Source organism: Calidris pugnax, unplaced genomic scaffold, assembly GCF_001431845.1.
Source record: "Calidris pugnax isolate Ruff unplaced genomic scaffold, ASM143184v1 scaffold593, whole genome shotgun sequence".
NCBI classification, from domain to species: Eukaryota; Metazoa; Chordata; class Aves; order Charadriiformes; family Scolopacidae; genus Calidris; species Calidris pugnax.
The window spans coordinates 125477-148991 of NW_015092181.1; the positions used below are offsets into that span (position 1 = coordinate 125477).

Here is a 23515-nt window from a genome sequence, read left to right on the forward strand (position 1 = left end):
ACTGCCTACAGAAAAGTCCCAAGCCGCAGCCCTGAGAAAGCATGGGCACATCCAGATCTGAAACAATTCACAGAGCCAGAACCCTTCATCAAAAATCCCACAGGCATTTGCTAGGGAAAACAGCAACAGTCTTCAGCCCCTGCCTTTTTGGATTGCTCTGACCCTATTCTGGAATCACCAGCAAAACACATGGGTCATGGGGACTGATACACATAGCAAACCTATATTAATATTACACCAAGGGCTGCACTCAAGCCCATTGTTATCAGCGTGACCACCGAGTATGTTGGTTTTCCTCCATTATCAAGGGAGCATTGGTTTTTTTCCCCTCCTTCCTCTCTAATGCTGACAGTCACCCTTAGATACTGATTCTCAATTTGCCCTCTATAATATCTTAATGAGATTTGGGCTTGCCAGCTCAGTTTGAAGAGATAAACTTCTAAATGTTTTCCTCAAAAATCTCATCCCTCATCTCCTTTCTCTCCCTCTTCCAGAGGGGAAGAGATAAGGATGAGGGTCAAAATCTGAAATTCTGATAGTCCAACAAAATATTTGAAAATAAGGCGGATCCCAGAATATCACAGGCTTTTATTTAGTTTCATTTAGTTTTTAAGCCAGTCCCAGTTTTCTTCCAAAAAGTTGGAGTTCCTGGAAAGATATACGCAAGTGCAATATGAACTTGTTCTCCTTTCTCTGCAGGGTTGGTCCTGCCCCGGGTGGTATTATTGCAATTCTGTCAAATGGGCAGTGGAAAAATGCTTTTAAACAGCTGCTTTTTTAAACAATAGCTCCAGGAGAAGCCAAGGAGATTCCCAGGTGTAAAGCCTAAAACAAGTAGAGGTGAGGGGAAGCTATTTACCAAACTGAGCATAAACATCAGCTAAATCTGCTTCCAGTGCAGTCTAGCTGCCTGCACACAGGGCCTTAAAGAGGGCTATGGTGAACCTGCGAATAATGATAAATGGTACCAATAGCCAGAGCCTATTCGTTTCCTTTGAACTGAAAATCACCTAACTGTGAAGCCATGTGTTTCCTCACAGCATCCAATTGTCCTGTGAAATTATTTGTGAACAAAAATAATTGAAAGTTTTTTAATGATTCATAAAAGATGGGTAGTCTTTGCTATTACAGTGTTGGACAGCCTGTCGGTGTATTTGCCTAAAAATACAAGTTTTGCATGCAAAATTCTAAATCACATTTTTCATTCAAAAAACACTGATCTAAAACTCTCCTATTCTTGCATTTCCTCAAGAGAAAGAGGCTGGAAAGAAAATACTGGACTATACAAGCTACCATTCCAATACAAAATTACAATGTTCATGTGCTATGACTGGGTTATCTGGTAACCACTCCAGCAGCATTTAACAAGAACACTGTGATTTAGCAATTAATTGCCATACAGCTAACTTTTGCCACTCACTGAATTTGGTTTGCTATGGTAGAGTTCTTTAAGGTGGGGGTAAAAAAAAAAAAAAAAGGAAAGGAAAGGAAATAAAGCAGCTATCTTCTCCTGATAGGAAATGGAGGAGCACATTATCAGTGATGCTCCTGTTTTACAATCAAAGGATACCGCCCTGCATACAGCCAGGTTAGAGAACAGGCCTATTGGGCACTTGATGCCCTCATCTTAGAAGTTCCTTCCCTGCTTTTTGCCCCATTTAGTAAAAAAAAAAATCAACATGGAGCTCAATGGGGAATATGGTCCAGACCAGGACAGTTGGACGAGTAAGAATAGAGATAAAGAACAGCCATACTCTTAACATTAGGCATTACTCCAGCTACTCTGCCTTTGATATTTCATGCTTAAGATCAGACTTCTGCATTATTAATCAAAAAGAAACGTTAATATTAAAGTGCTTTACTATATCTTTCTCTCCACTATTCTACCACACAAGGCACATATTGGACCAATCTCACCTATTCAATTCATAGCCTAACATCAGTCTCAAGGAAAACTAAACAGCGAATCTTATGTTCCTTTCAAGTACATTAACTGAGGTCTGAATATGCTTGTGCAGATTCTGCAATCATATAAATTATATATGTATCATACATATCATATATAAATCATATTTTAAAAAGCAAACAGTGGGGAAAGGCCTGTCTCCAGATACTGTAAAGAGCTAAAGCACAAAGGTATTTCATAGGTGGGTTTTGTAACTTTCCAGAGAACTGCATTACTTAAAAGGTCTTGGAAGCCAAAAGCTTAGAAGGCAAGACTGTCAATCACCTGCAAGACTCAAGCCAACACCTATAAAATAAAAAGTCTATAAAACAGAAGTACTTTAAAATTCACTCACCTTTGTCCTGGTTTGATAACAACCTTCTATATCTTTTCCAGTTAATATGACACCTTGTCATGGCAATAAACACATCGCATCTTCCCAAATTCAATTGTGCTTTTCCATCTTGAATCTGGTGACATCTTTCTTCAGTTCTAGAGATACAGGGATAGTTTAGGTATAGCTCTCATGAAGTGAGTATACTTTAAGACATACAGGAAAAAACTGTACAAGACAAATTACATATGGCTTTGTGCAAATCAAATATTACCATTTATCATCTCATATGAGGTCGAATTAGATATACCATATATGCTATCAGAGTAGCTGACTTTTGAGCCTGTTGAGTCCTTAACCATTAAGGGTGAATTTTATTCCAACTAATTTTAACAACCTGAAAATGAGGTGCCTAACCACATCTTGCCATCGAGATTCTTTCTACGGTGAAAAGGAAAGATGATACTTCTGGAGGATGATTTATCACATCAATCTTAGACACTTATTTTCGGATGGGATGAATCACTCTCTGGATGCACCTCTCTTTCTTTGATGATGGCTGGAGCCTGGATACCTGAGTTAATTCAGTTATCTATGTTTTAAACAGCTGAAGTGAGCTAACATGATCACAGCCTTGGTCAAAAGTCCATACAGAAAGCAGACCTGAGGATGTGGCAGTCAGTGAGATACTATTTCTAAGGAGGTTAGACATCGTCATCACACTGAGAGGGGATTTTTGCAAAAAATCACCATCTGCATAGCAGCTGTTACCTCATTTTAATTATTCATGGGTAGCCACTTGCACTGGGGAGAAAGATAATGGTGTGGGCAGAGATAAGAGAAAGGATGAAATTTTTTGAATTATTTTGGTCTGACTTCATGGACTGCATACTTGAGAGGCCATCTGAGGAGGTGCAAGTTATTTAACTTGTGACTAATAGTTTGCATTAACCTGCAGACCAACAGATGCCAATATTTGAGATTAATTTACCAAACCACCAGACAGCACTATTGCTAATTAGAGGAAGCATTACTCAAGAGGCTGTTATCTTGAGACCAGATTAATGTAATAATAACCAAGACAGTGAGAATTTAGATAGTAAAATTGATATCATTATATTTGTTTTTAAAGGCCTTTCTTGATGGCTAATATCCATCATACTCAAGCCTCCAGCTGCCAAATCATTTATATTTTCCTGTGAATCAGGGCTCGGTAAGGTTGCTCAAGACAATGCAAGTGAGGTGTTTTTTAAAGGAAGTAACAATGAGCTTTCAGCACCATAGCAAACAAGCAATGATTCCATACTTAAATCACTAAGTATTTTGTTCAAAGGTGGCAAACAATCCAGCACTGGAAAGATTTGAAACTCTAGTTTTAACAAGATATAAGCCTATGATGTTTCTGTATGCACATAAGGAATCAAGTTTGGGGAGAAACACCACGTATGCAAACACATGAGAAGAACAGGATTATGATTTGTGAAGAAATGTAACAGGCCTCAGTTTCAAGGCCTGGGTTTCACTCCCACAGCACATCACATTAAACAAAAACCAAACCAAACCAAAAAAACACCGCACCCCACCGCAATGTCGTCTTCTACAGATAAAAGATTATATTTTCAAGTCTTTCTCACAGCCACACTGAGAATGGCACAAAGAATAAATCTTTGCTAAGGCACATGGAAAGTAAGGAGGTGATTGGAAACAGCCAACATGGCTTCACCAAGGGCAAATCGTGCCTGACAAATTTGGTGGCATTTTACGACACTGCCACAGACTTGGTAGACAAGGGCAGAGCAACTGATGTCATCTACCTGGACTTATGCAAAGCATTTGACACTGTCCCACATGACATCCTGGTCTCAAAATTGGAAACCCACGGATTCGCTGGATGGACCACTCGGTGGATAAGGAGCTGGCTGGCTGGCCACACCCAAAGGGTGGCAGTCAACGGCTCCATGTCCAGGTGGCGGCCAGTAACGAGTGGTGTTCCCCAGGGGTGGGTATTGGGACCAGTGCTATTGAACATCTTTGTCGGAGCCATGGACAGTGGGATAGAGTGCACCCTCAGCAAGTTTGCTGATGACACCAAGCTCGGTGGCGCAGTTGACACGCTGGAGGGAAGGGATGCCATCCAGAGGGACCTGGACAGGCATGAAGTTCAACCAAGCCAAGTGCAGGGTCCTGCACCAGGGATGTGGCAACCCCAGGCACAAATACAGGTTGGGTGGAGAATGGCTGGAGAGCAGCCCTGAGGAGAAGGACTTGGGAGTGCTTATGGAGGAGAAGCTCAACATGAGCCGGCAGTGCGCGCTGGCAGCCCAGAGAGCCAACCGTGTCCTGGGCTGCATCAGGAGAAGTGTGGCCAGCAGGTCTCGGGAGGTGATTCTGCCCCTCTGCTCTGTGCTCGTGAGACCCCACCTGGAGCTCTGTGTCCAGCTTTGGAGTCCTCAACACAGAAAGGACATGGACCCGCTGGAACAGGTGCAGCGGAGGCCACGGAGATGATCAGAGGGATGGAGCACCTCTGCTATGGAGACAGGCTGAGGGAGCTGGGATTGTTCAGCCTGGAGAAGAGAAGGCTCCGGGGAGACCTTATAGCGGCCTTTCAATACCTGAAGGGTGCCTATAGAAGAGCTGGGGAGGGACTCTTTGCCAGGAAGGGTAATGATAGGACAAGGGGAAACGGTTTTAAATTGGAAGAAAAAAGATTCAGATTAGATCTCAGGAAGAAATTTTTTACTATGAGGGTGGTGAGACACTGGAACAGGTTGCCCAGAGAAGCTGTGGCTGCCTCATCCCTGGAGGGGTTCAAGGCCAGGCTGGACGGGGCCTTGAGCAACCTGCTCTGGTGGGAGGTGTCCCTGCCCAGGGCAGGGGGTTGGAACTAGATATCTTTGAGGTCCCTTCCAACCCAAACCATTCTATGATTCTATGAATAAAAACCTCTGCCAGAGTCCCAAAGGCCGCTGGCCTCCTCTCCCTCATTTTACAGCCCACAGACACCTCAAGTGAGGGGCCAGTTCAGGGAAACAGCACTCACCACACACTCACACCCCCAGACCCTTGCTGCATTCATCCAGCCCAGCTCCCCCACCACATCCACCTTTACCACCTCACAGAAAGGGGCTTCAGCTGGGGCAAATTGGCTGTTTAGGGGGAGGGAGGGGAAGAGGCCTCTCCTTAACCCCTTCAGGCCTTCTCTCTGAGAGCCAGCAGGAGCCGGGCAGCAGCACAGGAGTTTTCTCCTGCCCTATCCCCACGTTTGCAGGGGAGCAAGGTCTCTCTGCCCCAGCAGTCACCCAGCTGAGGGGGCCCTCCAGAAGACTACCGAGCATCTGCTGGATATGCAGCTTTTTTGTTTCTCTTGGGCTTCTAAAAACAGGTTTCCTTTTTTTTCCCTATTACTCCCTATTAGATCCCTAGGAAACACTGTTCTTCTCCAAAATATTGCAAGATATCTTGGTTGAACTCAGGGAAGGATCTGGTCAGTTTTGCCCCTGAACTGTGTGTAGCACAGAATGTGTCACGGCAGCAATGTTTTTAGAAAGCAAGTTTTCTTGTTTTATGTGCTGAATGCAGGATTTAACTTGTGCCACTATGAGAACTTACATAAAGACTCCAGTATTTCATTAGCTCCAAGTGCACATATGCCTTTAAGGATAATAAAGACACAAACAAAGTTGTGATAGTAAAATGCATGTATTCTAACCAGCATAGCTCCAGTGCTGTATACCCTTCGTATTACATGTATATAATCAAGCAAAAGACAACTTCTTAGTAAAAAGAAAGTAAAGTTGTTTTAGGACTCAGATATTGTTACAGTCCAAGCGCCTCTTCCATGGGAGGGTCTGATGAAACCCACAGCTTGTTGAGGTCCCTTTGGTTTCAGAAGACGTGGAAGTACAAATAAGGCAAAATCTTTTTCCAGCTGAGCTGCTTTGTGTGAACACAGCATAAGGTAAATACACGGTAAGGGCCGGGGTGATTTGAACTAACCACAGGGGGACAGGCTAAGCATCCATGAAGGAATTTAACAGGGAGGCAGGGATAAAAGCAGCTTCCCCTGTCAAGCCAGAGGCAGTTTGGCTCTTTCCCTTTGTTTCTCTCAGCATAAGCCTAATGTTTACAAAATCAGAAGTAGGGACTTAAGATAATGTTTATTATTTTACTCCTGAAGCAGAGGCAGCAGCAGTGTTCGATTACAGTTACTGGATACACGACAGGCTGCTTTCTGCTTTCACTGTCAGTATTAACTCACTCTGCATCCGAGAGGTGAAAGTTTGACTCTCAAATGGTTTCCAGATTAAGTGCTTTGTGCTGCTGGAAGCAATGAGCAATTTGCCATTAGCTCGTGTGGCAAGAGGAGGGACCATGCTGCAGCTGAGGGAAGCAGGGCAGCTCACCCAACTCCTGCTCTAATTCTGCTCCTCATGTTGGTGGTTAGTACTTCACAGCAAACACTGTCTTGCCCGAGAGCAAAAGAAACAGATATTTTTATTAATTCCTACTCTCTGGGATGGCATCAGCCAGCTGGTACTAGGGGAGGCTGAACTTCACTTTCGCAAATGCCAAAACTTGAATTTTAAGCACTTGCTCAATGTCTTGTAAACAGCACTTTTTTTTCTGCCCCTCAATCCATGTTTTTCCAAAGGATGCACTCCTAAACTCCAGCCTTTCTCAGGTGTGTTTGAACAAGGCACATGAGTTACTAAATGGGTAGGGACTGTTAGATCTTAAAGACTTATCTGGCCCTAAGTTCTCAAGGGTAATCATCACTACACAACAACTATATTATAACAAAATGCCTACACTTACTCAAAACAGTCTACTTATTGCAGTCAATCCTCATGGACAGTTTAGGAAAAAGCTTTGGAAAGGAAATATGCAGAAATTTACCCTTTTTTCCTCTGTTTTTCCAGAGCAAAGAGTCTATCTGACACTTGGTGTCAGAAATGTGTTGTTATACTTTGATGAGAAACTGTTTTCCAACTTCTTTTTTGAATAAAATGTCATAGCTGAATTTTGCATTTCCAAGGATGAAAGTGAACTGTAATGAAGTCAGAAAAAGATGCAGATTTTCAAAAACCCATACGCAGACTCTTCCTTTGTGTAGTGTTTGATCATTAGTACTAGTGATAGCAGCAAACCATAAAATTAACTGTGCACACTGCTGGAAAAGAAATGAGTAGACACTGTATTGAATCACATGATAGCAACCAGCTTTAACAATGATAGCAAAATTAATTGTAGCAAAATAAGACTTCCTGTTGTTTATTAGATATTGTAAGAATGAAATGTACAGTATACAAAATTAATATCACAAATGTTCACATGATTGATCTTAACACCACGTTTTTCTTTGGATTAACTGCAGCTTTTTAAGAAGTTATGTTAAGATCTATTTTCTATTATAGGATCTCAAGTGTATCACTATATGCTATCTACAATTTTAATCTACATAATGAAAGATGCTGAATTTTTGCTAAATCGTGGTGGCATTTGTTGGAAAAGAATAGAACAGCAACATTAGCCTAGAGGAGAAAAAAAATAGTTGATTACAGCAAAATGTTAATTGCTGAAGTTCATAAGCAATATTGCTTTGGAAATTTCAAACCTTACAATTGTACATTTTTAATATCGAACACTTGCCATAAGAAGTTACATTCTATTACGCTGATGACAAAGATTTTACAACTTTCTTTTGCTTTTAGACAGATACTTAATCCTGATTTTCTTTTTTCTAATGAATTTCCTCATCTTTAAAATTAGTGTTAAGCAAAGTTCATTTTCCTAAAAAAAAGTATGGTGCATTTCATAAGCTGAACGCTTTCATTTAAGGTTTACCTATAGAAAGGAGAGTAAAATAGTTTTCCTTTGTTAAATCTGTATATTTTCAGTTTATATCATATTGTTTAGCAGAAAGATAAAATAACTACTACTGACTAATCTAGATAGCCTACAAACAGCCTTTCTGTTCCATACGTTACATGTTTGCCTTAATGCCTTTCACTACCATATAAAATATCCTAGAAAAACTGAAATTATTCGCCAGGGAATATTGCATATAGTTATCAGTATTGACAATGTTTCCCTGATAGGAAAAAAAAAATCTTTAATTTAATTTCTCATACATTCTCTACTTTGCAAGAGGAATATGATTTAAACTGAAAATTATTCTCATGTTACCCAAACATTTTTTCTTTCTGAACGTATTCACGCAATTGTAACGCATTCAAAATAGCGAACTGCTGCCAGGTAAGCCCATCCATGATTTAAAACAGGAATGGGGGCCTGATAAAGAGTGGGCCAGCCTTCCAGAACAAAACAGATGGTGTTCTTTCTCTTGAGGTGTCTCTAATGTAAAACACTTCACCTTTTAAGTTGGCACATATCACAAGAACTCTTAAAACAATCCCTGTGAATGAACGTGAAGACAAATCACAATAAAAATGATGCAAAGTCGTTCTTCAGAAATTTAGAAGAGTCCAAAAATATTTTTACTCTTTTGGCATGAAATTGGCAAAATTCAGTGGATTGGGTACTGTATTTTTAAATAGATAAACTATTCAAATTGTCTTATGCTGGGAAGAACTGGGCTTGCTGTTTTCTTCCCTTTTATGTTTTTTGTTTTTGTTTTGTTTTTTTTTAAGACCATTGGCAAGAACAATCTGTAGGCTCTTGGATTGAATAGCTGACCCAGGTTGAATTACTGGTGCAATACAGTTGCACAGTTCGTCTCTGTAGTCCCAGCTCCCTGCAGCATTTGCAGAATCTCGCATACGTGTTGATGTTGTAGTTGTAAATGCTTGCAGATGGGCACTTTCCATCACACGAAACAATGTTCACCTGGTAACAAACATGAAGAATAATTAGCAAATTGAAGCAACTTGGAAATAAAGTTAGGAGTTCTCAAGAAAGTCCAAAGACATTAGGCATCCAGATTCAATGGCAAAGCAATGAAAAATTTGGAGCTATTTCCTCTAGTCCCTTACGAAATCCCACTATGTCTGAGTAATAAATTCTGAAGTACATTGCCCAGATAGATCTCAACTTTTATCTTACTGAGAGTAATGATGGTTTTCCTGTCAATTTTGGTAACAGCAGATTTTGGCTATTAAAGGGCACAATGAAACAATTTCAGTTTTGAATTTTAAAGTATTCATAATAACCTCGGTTTCAACATAGCACCAAATGTTCTGTCCACGACTCCTCACAGTATTAATTTCAGTAATACACTGAAGCTGTGTGCTGTACTGGTAGCAGTAAGGAGGAATATAAAGGACCAATCCTTTGGAAAGCCAGGGGGAATTATTATGAATGATACGAAAACTGTAATATGGACTGTAACAGAAACAGTCATATATACTGACAATTTTTTCAAGCTTTTTTAATAGTTGGGATTTGTGCTTTTGTTCAATGAGACACTGAGACTAAATTTCCTGGCTGCTCAACAGCTTGCCCTGCAAAACGTACTCTCAGAGTCACTTTAGAGGTTACAGCTGTTTCCCTGTACTCTTTTATTACAGCTCTTCAGGCACTCTTACACATCTCACACGAGACGTCTGTCTGCACCCTTGCTGCTGCTCACATTGCCCAGCAGGACATTGTTGGTGTCCTACTACAGTAAATCCTTTGGTAGACACACAGATAGTGCCTCATTCTTCCTACACGTTTCACAGTATGCTCATGCTGCAGTCTAAAAAAAACCTTCAGGACCCAAGATTCCTTTCTTCATGAAGTTGGCGTTTAAATACTTTCCCTTGACAGATGGAAAATCAAACACATCTGCAGCCATTTTAACTGTAGTATATCACTGGCAAGATTCAGGTATATAAAAGTCAATTTGCGCATGATAATTGCATTATAGGGTGAACTGAAACCCTGGATTTGCAGTAAATCAATATACGCCTAAATGCATACAAAAGCAGAAGTCACATTCCCCTTATTATTTGAGAAGACGATTGCTGAGAATGTAGGGAAACATTAAAACAGCTCTGGAACACCAAAACCTCTGTCTCTGTGAGACAGATGTAGACAACAGCCTTGTGGAATTTGTGTTCCCTTTCTTCATTCTTTTTATTTCTCATATTTTCTTTTTCTTACTGTTAGAAGACATCCTGATAGTTTTTACTTACTGGTGTGTTACTCCTGCAGTCATTCTTGCGGATAGTCATCCTAACAGTCACCTTTTTACAGAATTTTCCATCTTCCTTACCTGCAAAATGGGCATTGATTGAAAAATATCAGCTCAAAATTCTAAACATTTCAGAGACAAGAACATTCCTGGACTTTTTATGGGGTCAAGAGACACAAACAAAACTTCAGCAAAGTGACATTAGCTATACATTGTACTGCTTTTAAAACTATTCTATTTCATGCATTAAAGTATCCCTCTCCTTATATATTCAAAAAGAATTATAAAAGGCTCTTTCTTCACTCAAAAGCCTTTTAAGAGTAAGTCCACTGTCTTTCAAAAATTTTTGTAAAATTAATCAACTACTCCTGTAGGAAGGCTTGTTAATAGTGAATAAAATGCATTTTCTATTAAATAACTGTAACAAACTTCAACAGCAGCAACTGCATTCCAGTGGTATAAACAAAGTTTAAAATGAACACTTAACAGCAGAATCTAATGAAGACTAAGGCTTCAGGGGGCTTTACATTTCTCTGTTTTTATTTAATAAGAAAAAGACCACCAGTGAACAAGTTAAATTTTTTATTTACATTTTCATTAGCATTATTTCTACAATTTTTCTCACAGAAGTAAGTACAAAATATATAGATGAAATAAAGATAAAAAGAAATCATGACATTAAACGTGGAGTTAAACCTAATATAAAAGAGAATCCCGAAAATTTGAAGGAAAATGAAGTTCAGTATAAAGTTCAGTAATTAGAGATCAGAAAGCACAGGATCTTCTTACGATGATCTTTTCTGTGCTGAAGAAACCACATCACATTGCAGATCTGTAAGAGAAATGAATAGTCCATTTCATTATAACAGCTTCCAGTTTCACAGCAGATTTTACACCCCATGATGCAGACTCACACTCTTCACTTACAGAGCTGCATTTTCTTTCAGCCAAGAAATTAAATTATGTTGACGAAAGGTGAACACTATTAGTTACAAAACAGCAAGGACAATGAAAGACTCATTGGTTTGACCAATATCCAATACTCAACTGTGACAGAGGTTTATTACATCTGGATGTGCAATGTCCAGTTCCCTGCTTTAATCACTGTCAAAGCAGGAGATACTGTTTCTCAAAAAGATGCATTTTTTTGCGCTAGTTTTTTGGGTTTTGTTTTTTTTTCCTCAATATAAGCCTGGTTTCTAGAATATGAAAGAGAGGACAGGAATGAATCTTCTTGGAAGCACGTAAAATTCTACAATCAGAAATGGCTGGCTACTGCTCAACTATCATTGAATTATATTTGCTTAGAGAAAGAGTAGATTGAGATATGAAGAAATTGTTTTTGAAAATAAAAAACTCACCATTATTTCATGTTTCTCATACTCCTATTCGTGTCCTTTTTTTCGTTTACATTATACATCGTGTGTAAGATGCAGAATTCAGTGCAGCTGTGGCTATGACTTCATCCAGGCTATGGTGGAAGTACATATCTCAGAGATAAAAAATATTTAATGTATTTCCATGCATGTACTTCAATGTCCAGTGACTTTTAATGAGCTCCATAACATAATATACTTTTCCATGAACAGCCTTACAGAACACATGATCATCCTATACATGTTGTATTATAATGAGATTTTTTTTCACAGTCTGTATGGACAAAAATCCTTGCTTGGTTTTTGGGTTGACTCATAACACTGTTATCATTTCAAGTGATGTCAATATGAAAGAGTAATATAGATTTCAGTGTAGTACTTCTAGAGTCATGAGTGTAATTCAATGAAGGATGTATCAGTGATATACAAAATTACAGTGAACATAATTTCTCTTATAGAAACATAGATGTTTTCACAAAATAAATGACAAAATTGCATTCATAACATGTCACAATTCAAAAACTTAACATGCTGTATTTAAAAGAAGAAATATAATCTCCAGTTTCCACGGAGTAAACACAGCCTTGCTGTTTTTAGTATACTGTCCTAGTTATGTATGGGAAAGAAATGACCTGCTTCTACTGTACATGCCACTGGAAGCAAAACTATATGATACATCATCTGCAAAAATGTTGCTTACATAAGAAGCTTTAACAAGCAAAGCCATTAGTCTCTTTGTTCTACAGCACAGAATGATATTAGCTAACATTTTTAAACACAGCAAGTTTTATGCATGCAGCAAGCTAAAGACTACGCAAGTGCTTACTACCAACAGTACATTGTTGGCTAACAACAATGCACCGCCCACACAGTGCAAAATGAAAAGCAAAACAAAAATCAAGATGTGAGCCACTCTGAACCACGAGTGGTTGCACTACACTGCAGCTTTGGGCATAATTGGGTAATGTGAGGCCTGATGCTCCTATCAGGGAGTACATTGTTGGAAATCAACAATGATGCTGTTCGGGTTGGTTGTACTTATTTCCAGGAAAATATACCTGTGTCACAGCTAGCATAGGCTGTAGGAGTGACTGCGCTAACAGGGAATGGGAGGAGCACTGACACTGAAGAACCTGGTGAGAATATTACATATTGAACAGAGTACATGTTACAGAGGATTCCCTACCATATGAAACATACTGGAATTATTAGGTTTTGGCATATTTGAGAAAAGAATTCAACCTTAAAATGTCTGTATATTGCAGGGTCTCAGAATGGCTGAGGTTGGAAGGGACCTCTCGAGGTCATCCGGTCCTACCTCCCTGCTCAAGCAGGGATCACTATGCCAGCAGCTCAGGACCATGTTCAGATAATTAAGCCCAGTATCAAAACCAGGAAGAATCTAATCTACGTTGGTATAACTAAGACAATCTGGAACCCTGAATTTAAATTGTCCTTTGGGACTACAAGAAAGAAATAATATAATTTTCTCTGAGCAGTGCTTGTAAAAACTATCTGGGTATTGATAGAACTCCTGAGACTTAATATTCAAATACCACTTAAAACTGACAGCAAAAATCACAACGGTTTCTAATGTACTTCAAAAGAAAACAACAACCTGATAACCCTTCTCATAAAACATCTCACACGATTACAATTGACTAACTGCTTTCATACCAGATTTTCTCCGAGTCAGAATGAATTACATGGTTTATAATAGTAATATGTTGTTTATAAACAGGTGTGAAATCAAAACTGTTTAAATCTACTTGTAAATGCATCTCAGAAGTCACTGGATTTTTCAACGGTTTAATTTTTACTTTGTAATGCATGCCCCAGATTAATAACTTCTAAATTATTTAAGATTGTGGTTATGATCTTTCTCTAAGCAAGATCTTCTGCCTTGCTGAAAAGTGGCTTAATAAATTTAATAAATTGTTCAGAAGCTAGCTTATATGGGTGCTAAGGCATTGAAGGATAATGTTAGATAATAAAAAACTAACCTCAAAGAGCCCGTGAACAATTGGCTACAGAACTAGGACAAACATGGTCCATCACAGTGGGAAAACACTAAGAGATATTACCATTCCCTTACAGTGATCAGGAAAAAAAAAGCAGATAAACATTCCAGTTTCAGTAATCTTTGTCCTAAAAAATGTAATACATAATGAAAAACGCCAAAAGGTACCTCCCGACTGGCAACATAGGTTCCACTGCAGTAGCTGTGCACAGGATACCGTATCTGGTAGTCATGATTGTTCAAGTCCCATCCCACCCAGCAGGAAACTCCTGCACTTTTCTCCAGCTCTCTCCCATAAAGTAGGAGACTTTATCTCCTACCATCTTTAGCTTTTAGGTCACTAGTCCAACCATTTATGCAAATGAAGTGAGATTTTTGCACCTTTCTAAAGATAATCTGTTGCTGCCTACTACAAAATCTCCTTTTGAATTGCTTCTAACATTGTTAATGTCAAGTATTAGAGGAGCTTAGATTCTTCAGGTTAGTTGTCTGCTAAATTCATCACAAAATCAGCCAAAATGTTTCAGCTATGTATCAGTGTGTTAAGAAAAATGTACTTAGCTCTTGATTTATATTAAGAATTAGCATATCTGGAACCTATTCTCTAGAAAATTATTTTCTTTTTTCCAGAGAACATTTATTATCTCTCATAGATGTCAAAACATATCTTGGTAATCAAGTAAGAGGGAATTTTTTAATGGTAAGTTCTTTTAAAAGATATTGCATGAAAGCTTCTGAACTACTTTCTTTAATGGAACACAAGACTTTATTACTATCAGTTAATTATTTACAGCATTAATGTACAAACTGCATAGATCAGTCTTCATTTTTACCAAATATGAAAACATGATTGTAGATTAAACATGTTTTAAGTGTTAAGTGTTCCAAAACACAGTACGTTTCATTACACTAAATGCAGTAACTAATATTTTGAGGAGTTTTACATGAGAACAACAAAATACTCAAAGTAGCAATTTTAGTGATTTGGCCAGCCACAATCACTATCAGTGGAATAAACCCTTCAATGATAAAATGCTTCCTTCCAGTTTAACTCTGCTAGTTTCACTGGTAGTCACATGAGTAAAACTGGGAAAATAACAGCCTTTGAGATTAGTGAATCAAGCTTTCATGCAGGAAAGAAGCAACCTTAGAAATAAGGTAACAACAAATCAGACAGACTTGTGAGGCAGGAAGTGTCATTAACCACTTACATGTTTTGCAGCATCCTTCTAAGAATGGTACAACATAGCCTCCGACCTGACCAAGAGAGAAATAAAGAGGAAAAAACTTGGATTTTTTCAAACAGTCATTCCCATATATCTGCACTATTAGAAATATCTTCCAGATAAAACTCTGCAACATTATTCAGGCAAATGGAGGACTCTGTCAATGGATGAACGTTTTGCTGTAAATGATTTAACTTGACTATTCTAAAACAAATGAATATTAAGTGGTTGTCACTGAATACCACTATAAATCACCAGCTATCAAAATGTGACATTTGGAGAGGGAATGACTGCATTAAGTCTGACGCCTTCATCTGTTAGAGTAAACCCCTGACTTCTTGTAAAGGCCATACTGTGAATCACAAAAAACTGATGCTGAAATTAAACCAAGAAGAAATCTCATCTAAATGAGAAACCAACCACTCCCCATATTGGAGAGTCATGGCTGCCTTCAGTGCTGTAGCATGAAGCACTCCCCAGAGTACTGTAGGAAGAATAGCAGCAGCTTTTTAAAAAGCTCTCTCAGGATTACCTTGAAGGAGAGTTCAATTTTTGATGTCCACGTCAGTACCTCATGATGATCTATTTCTGCCTTAACTTTTGTAGTTTGCCTAGAACAACAGGCCTTTCACCAGCTGCATAACTGAACTCTCTCTGAAGAACCAATGAATTGTTACCAACAAGAAGAACTACAGCCTCCTAGCTCTTTTAGGACTGCTCCCTGCTTGTGTATGATCATTCATTAAGGGAAGTATCCTCCCATCTACATGTAAATGTAGAATCACAGAGAGCAATGTGAGATTGCTCCCTGCATGCATTTCCCAGCATTTAGTCTGATCTCATTTTGCAAATTCAAATGGTGCTTTTGCTTCCAAAACTAGTCCACAAAACCTTATGTCTCATTGTAGAAAAGATTTTCCCGATATTCAGACAATCTTTCCTTTTCTTCAATGTTTTTGACCACTGTGATGAATCAAACATCTATATGCAGAAAATCGGGTAAAAAGAAGTTCAACCCAGAAAAGCATCTAAGTTCAGACAACTGTATGAGGATGAGTTCGACAAGCCATTATGAAAAAAAAGAAATATTTCTAAGAATAAGAAGAGGTCTCTCCAGCTGTGTAACTGGGCAGTCTGGTGGCACACTAAATGTGTATAGTTAGAACTTTTCATCTTCATATGCCTGGGCAAAAATGGAGGCATTGCAAGAATTTATAATTTCTCCCTTCTTGAGGTAAAAACCTCTTTCGTTTGTGTTAATCTTTTCATGCAAACACAAATCATAGCTGGAATTCAAAGAATGTATTGAACACTGACCTTCACACATTCAGTTTCATTAAAGGGTGGGCAGCCAACTGAAGAGGAAACCAGAACTGGTCCTATTGCTGTGTTAGTGCATTCGTATCTGATGCAGTTTGATATCCAAACAGTACCAGGCTGTTAAAAATTGTAAAACAGAATCTTTACTCAGCAACTCAGCAAAAACAATATTATAAGTATTTATAACACAATTCCATTGAATGTGATCTTCCCTGAATCAAAAATAATAGTTATAGCAAAATATAATTTAGACACGTTACAGTTCTGTTTAAATACAGAACTTAAAAGTCCACTAAAGATAATGTTAAGTAGGTTCTAAAATAGTCAAGTTGACAATGATTCTCCAATATATCAAAATCTTTTAATCTTTGTAGACAACTATATGACTGACTGTCCAAGAAATTACTGTTGTGTACCTGCAAAACTATTCCTAGAATTTGACTATATAAAGCTCTTTTTTGCACAATTCATATGACAATGTGTGTACAGTATCTCATATTTTTTTGTTTACTTTAAATATTTTGAGGGAATAAGACATGTATTAACTTACCTTAAAATTAGAAACAGTCCCATTGCTGAAAGTGTGGAGGCAAGACAAATTTTTACAGCTACCACAGCAAGTTGATAAATCTTTTGGAGGCTGATAGACTTGGTTCTGCCAAAATCAAATAGATTATTACTTCTATGAGATCATCTTACAGGTCAACATTTTGCTATTGTAATGGGCAGATTTTTGATTATTTATGATTTATCTGATTTTAGGGATGGTTTCTAAGTCACTTTTGAAACCACATAGCTTATGTTTGTACACATTGTACATTCATGAAACTTTTAGAAAATACTTTTGATCTTAAAGTAAATGGGGAGAAGTTCCAACTCAGAGAATTAACTGGTGTTTCTCCCATTTTCAAATGCAAGTCTGACAGCTTACTTCAAGAACCACTGAAATTTTGACTGTTTACACATTAGACATCAAGTAAGCACGTAATTAGAAAAAGTTATATAATAGTCTTGTGTAATATATTATACTTTCTAAAAAGACAAGGCATCATTTGCTTATTTTATAAAGATGTTTTTGTCACATTTAGAATTATTCTTCTATATATAGTTATTCTCTTCCTAGTTCTTATTAGGCCAATATCTCCCAGGAATTTGTACCAGTTTGTATATAAAGCAGCTAAAGTTATACAGGGATGCAAGGTGGCAGTATGCTATATACATTTGTTTAAGATTTATACAGGGGAGAAAACAGTGAAGGGAGTGAGACCTTTATAGAGACCTCTATCAGAAGTGCACTAGCACATAATTAGAGGGAGATCTCATAGTTACTCTTCCCATTTTGTTCCTATGGCTGTAATGTACTCCAACAAAATCCAATGAAATCTAATACCACCAGTCACATTATACATGTCCATAATTCTGAATATCTTACAGCTTTACACTTGATGGCACAGTCTATTGAAGATGTTTTTATTTCGTAGTACTTAGTGGAGGGATCAGTCACATTTGTACAGTAAGAAACAAGGCAAACGCCATCTGCACTGTGCTCCACGATTGTCTGTCCAGGAAGCAACACACCTCTCTCATTACTCAGGCAAACTTTGTCTCTCACTACAAGAAAAAGTAAAAATAAACAGCATGCTCAGGACAACCAGCTTGGTATCAAAATCTTTTTAAAAAAAATGTTTCAAACAGTAAAACAGAAATGGAAAAATCTTGACTATCTGTTTAAGAATTGTGTGTCAGATTTTCAGATATAAACTGTTAATAGTAGTCTAATGCTTCACTACAATAATGAAATTATTTCAAACAACCATGCATGAAATCTAAATAAATATATAATAATCTATTAACTGCACCACCAAAATGACAATACAAGCTTCTTCAACTGGTTTGTTTTATAAGTCTACTTCAGGATAAGAAAAGCACCTGGAAAACGTCTATTTCTCCCCACTGATTATTGAAGGTACAGAGAATAATTAGCTCAGAAGTATACATCTTTTATTGTAGGAATTATTTTTTCCTGAATTTTCACAGAGGCTATTTGGCATACTCCAAGATGAATTCACAGGGTGCTGAATGTTATCCTTGATCATGTAAAGCACATAAGCATGTCTACTAACTCCTGAGGAGTCTCATAATGGGTTAGTGGGACTTCTCTTTACACACTGAGGTGTGTATTTCAGTTTCTTGCTGGAGTCCTTACTCCAAGCTCAGAAAAATGCAGACTGCTTAGTCAACACCACCCAACCCTCCTAAAGCTCTGTCTGCTATTTTGCTGCACAGACCTCCTGCTGTAGGAACTAAGAGAATACAAGGACAGGCCATAATCAACTGAATATTTAGTGAGGGGTCCTATTTTTGTCACACTATTTTTGAATTCAGTCAATTCTTTCCTCCTCAATACCATGTTCAAAGTGAACAGCCGATTTATCATTCCTAATTTACCTTAGCACTTGAAAGGGTATTTCTTTGAATTAAATTCTCTTCTGACTTACCACATTTGTACTTAACACAGTTACAGATATTTTCTGTACTGTTCTGAAACTGTTCATCTATCTGAAGTTTCTGCCCCTAAGTGTATAAAAGCAGAAAAAAAGATAAGTGAAACCACACTGTTTTCTTATCTGTATGATCTTTTTCTTTTAAACACCTTTCTTTCAGGATTTAAGTAGCAGTACCTCTTACCCCTAGAAACCTATTTTGAATCCACTTTCATCACCCACAGGGACATTTAATTTAGTAATGATAACCAAATGGAAAATTTATTTTACAACTGAAAAACAGCAATGGTTATTGGTGTCAGACACTTCGGACAGAATAGAATAAGGCAGGCCAACAATGAAATGCAATGGCTTGCCTTTGTACAGTGGAGTGTATTCTTCCATGGAACGTAGTGGATATAAATTGTATTAGAATAACACAGATGTACTTTTAATTTTGCCTTTGATTGTTTAGATGCATGCATATTAAGTTTTTTTTCCCAGTTTATTCAAGGCCTGATTCCTTATGCCTGAGTTTCTTCATCTATGGAAGTACTAACAACAACCTCATCTACAAAGCATTTTGAATTTCTTCTATAAAAAAATTAGTCCTATTTCCAATTCCTTCAGGACTTGAAATTATAATTTTTATAAATTATGCCCATCACAATATTGTTTTCTGGATAAAATAATGACGAGTAAAATCAAAGAATACCACTACTGAGAACCTAGCCCAGAAATGCTAATAAGCATTTTTATAATGCAAAACAAATCACAATGAAATACAGCTAAAAAGTTCTTCTTAGTCAGTGGTCTGAGTGCGTGATATATGTTCACTATAGTTCACATATTCACTATAACAAATAATATTAACAAAACAATGATGCTTTAAAATATTTAGTACTGACACTGAAAGCAAAATATCATCCTTGGGTGCATGAAAGCAGTTCCCGCTCTACAAATGCTCCAGGGCAGGACATGGTCATAAAAAAACTCCAGAAATATCAATGCTATACAGCCATTTTATTCTGCAAGACATTTAAACTTAACTGTCATCTTAAAATGGATATAACTTCTCATCAAGCAATTAAAAAAACCAAACAAGTCTGACATGGCATTCCATATTTCACTGATAAATCTACTAGAGAGATACTGGTGAACAGAGTTATTAAATAAATTAATAAAAGAATACTAAAGATTAATTTCATACCAATTTGCACTGTGGTTTGGGGATTGTTTCGCATGCACATTCTAAAACAAAACATGATAACAAAAACAAGAGTTTAGAAAGTTGTATGCCATTTGCTTAAAACAGAGCATCAGAGAGAAATAGAAATTACAGATTTACAAGTCACCACTGAAGAAGTTCTGCTGCTTTTTGAGATATACCCATCTGGGGAATTCTGAATTATGTTTGATTTCTGTTCCATCCTGAAAACTAATACTAGCTTCTATGACAACCTTTACTTATTACACAATTTACAGCATTGTATCAACTGCAGTCCACCTGAACACATTAAGAAAAAGATGATGATTCTCGGCACTAGTCTCCTTGCAGTGATGACAATCATTACAATCAATATAAAGCAATGGAGAATTGTGCTTAAGGCAGAGAGATGTACTACCATCTTTGTGAACCAGCAAATTCCTGACCTGTGAACCTGGTGGGTTTTTTTGCGTAGCCATAAATAATTTGCTAACTCTTACAAAATTTTAAAGATAAGTCACACAGTTTGGACAGGCAAATTCTAGAGCATGTTATCACCCTTGTGAAGCAAGAGAAAACAGAACAGTTAGATTAAGAAATTCTGTACCATGAGATGACTTTTCTATATCATTTGTTCATAAGTGGATCACAATGGCATAGTTGGCTGAAACTAGACTTAAACCCAAGAGCCCAAGGCTCTTGTCTGTGTCTGTCTAAGGCAACCAAAATGAAAACCAAAATGAAAATCAGTCATTTTACCACATGTCCGAAAGGGGCAGCACTTCTCTGGGCTCCATACCTCCACCAAAGACATGCCTAGCATACATTTGAACTCAGGACAACGATGTATTTCACAAACTAAAATTAAAGAAAAGTAAGTCCAATAAGCTGTCATGCTTTGATGAACAGAAATATGAATCAAGAGATAGTAAGTTACTTGTCAATAATAAATACCTTTAGGAAATATCCTACATGAAAAAGACTAATAATCGAAATTTTATTGTTAGCCATCAGCCAATAGTAGTGTGGAGTAAAAATACTCTAGGCAACTCTGTAAAACAGTTGTAGATCTCCAGAACCACTCGTTTGTCTCCATGACACAGATATTCAGATAATGCTTTGGGCACATTAAATTTTATAAGTAAAGATTATTTGTTCAGGACTACAGATGATAGCTTGCTTATAATCACAAGTGGAGCTGTATCTCTAATTCACTATTTCTGGCACTGAACATCTACACATTGACGTCCACATCCATAATTTAACATGTTCTCTATTAGTTAAAGTATGAAAATTAAGTCAAACTTACTACACTGGTATGTAGGGCAACATCTCTCTGTAGTATTATCGTCCACAATAAGAACTTCTCCTTCTTGACATTTGGGTATATGATCAGAGCAAGCCCCGCATGCTGAAGGAAACAAATAGTTAAATATAAAACATAGGAAAAATTTTATTACTACTGCCAAAGAAACATGCCCGTAAGTTTGTCACAGAGGCATGTGAAAGAGAACAGAGATACTCTGCATTCCTTATAGTCCCTATAGAAGAGGCTAATTTTCAGTGCAGCTTTCCTTTTCTTTGTCCCCTGCTATAAGAATTAATACATTGTTTGTGAGTCAGACCACAACAAACAGGATTTTCTCTCCCTTTCTGTTATGAAAAATTTTGCTAGATTTTCTCTCCTGCCAAGTCACCCTGTTTTCAGGAATGCTCCTCTGCTCGAATTATAGGATCTTTGATCACCAATAAAGGGCATCTCCTGTGTTCCCAGTGTTATCCTCCCACTTGAACACATATGAAAACCACATTAGGTGCTTTTTGATATGTACAGTGTAAAGACTCATTGCATCAAAAAAGAGACAGATGGGCGCTGTGCGGAGAGTGAGAAGAGCCAAGCACAGCACATTGCTATCCCATGATCAAAGTGACTCCCTGATTACTGACTGAAAACAACAGAAGCGTAATTCAAGTTCTCTATTAATGCTCAAATTTTGCACATGGAAGAGTTAATCGAGGTGACTCGGCCTTTGATTTGTACATTTCTATGTGCAAAAATAGAGTAAATTCAACAGGATCTCATTGTCACATTATTATCATACGGAAAATAACTACACAGTAACATCGGAACTCCTATACTGATGCCTAATGTGCAATTGTATTATTTAATTACGTCATTGAAGGCCAAACCCCAAAAGAAATGAACAAATTTGCATAGTACTCTGAGAGAGGATATTTACCATTGAATAAGATGGGCCACAGCTGATACAACAGAATATAGGGAGCAAGAGCATATTTAACTCCAGTCTTTTAAGAGAAAATATTCTTGCAGCTAGTCCACACACCATAAACGGGCAGTCTCTCAAAAGCCCTCAACTCTCTCACCCATGGACCTGACAACCACTCTACATCACCCAAGAATACTACTCAGTTGCACACAGCTGTTTCATGACTCTGGATGGTTGTTGCTGTTTCTTATGTTTTGTAAAACTTTCTGCCCATTTTTTAAACCACCTTCAAGCTTTACTATGTTGGGAGAGTGAAAGGAAGTACAAGGAACTCTAACTGGCAAGATAACAGTAGACATCATCGCATATGCAAAAACAGTTACAGTCTCAACCAGCCAAGACACTGTACCACATATATAGGATATGCAACAGGTGCTCTCCACCCGAGCAGCAATTAGTGTTTGATCATCTTGACAGCTTGGCATCTGCTCCATTGGTTCACATTTTGCTGGATCACATTCTGAAAAAAGTACAACAGATGTATTTTTTTTATACAAAGTATAGGATTCCTCCTCTTTTTTGGTACTCCCCCAAGCCATGACAGTGCAAAGCAGAGAAATACAAGATACTTTAGAAAAGCTTCTACCTTTTATCTCAAGAGAGCAATATTCTCACCTGATCTTTAAACACAAGACTACTATTGTATCTGTTCAAATTGTGACATGCACAAACCTGGAGCTTTTAGATTAAAGAGAATTTTGGAAATGGTCATACTGACAATGATGTCTACACTACCTCCCTCCTTACTTCTAAGTTGATCTATTTAGTTTACTGAATGACTTTTACAGGGTGAACTTTTTTACCTTTTCAAAAGAAACCTACCGCAAACATAGTTGGGACAACAGGATTCTTCACTGTAGTAAGTGACCAGCTTTTCCAAGCTATTACACTCAGGGATTAGGGATTCACAGAGGCTCTGGTTACAAACTGTTACATAAAGAAAAAAAACAACTTCTAAACTATCTTATGCATTTATAAGTTGAGTAGAACAGTTGCAAACATTATTTGCAGTTTGATATCCCAAATCTCCGAACAACAACATGCATAGGAAAACCATAACAAACTGGCAAAAAACCCCTGAGGCAATATTCAGAAGCATCCAGCATTTGCAACATTCTCCATGGAGGCAAAGTTAAACTAGAGCCCAGTTCTTGTGAGAATTTAATAATAATTAAAAAA

The 23515-nt window shown here is 37.7% G+C and overlaps 1 protein-coding gene across 1 annotated transcript in view; it reads right to left on the minus strand.

The window, feature by feature from the left end:
* Positions 1-6016: 6016 nt before the first annotated feature.
* OTOG (otogelin) overlaps positions 6017-23515 on the minus strand; it is a 99159-nt gene continuing 81660 nt past the window's right edge. Inside the window, exons 44-55 of the mRNA XM_014962251.1 lie at positions 23159-23263; positions 22686-22796; positions 21358-21459; positions 20808-20906; positions 20052-20092; positions 18857-18932; positions 17791-17969; positions 16909-17013; positions 16356-16475; positions 15024-15069; positions 10418-10497; positions 6017-9128 (exon numbers count right to left, since the gene is read on the minus strand). Coding sequence (XP_014817737.1) covers positions 8928-9128; positions 10418-10497; positions 15024-15069; positions 16356-16475; positions 16909-17013; positions 17791-17969; positions 18857-18932; positions 20052-20092; positions 20808-20906; positions 21358-21459; positions 22686-22796; positions 23159-23263 — 1265 coding nt within the window. The 3' untranslated portion in view covers positions 6017-8927. The remainder of the gene's footprint in view (positions 9129-10417; positions 10498-15023; positions 15070-16355; positions 16476-16908; positions 17014-17790; positions 17970-18856; positions 18933-20051; positions 20093-20807; positions 20907-21357; positions 21460-22685; positions 22797-23158; positions 23264-23515) is intronic.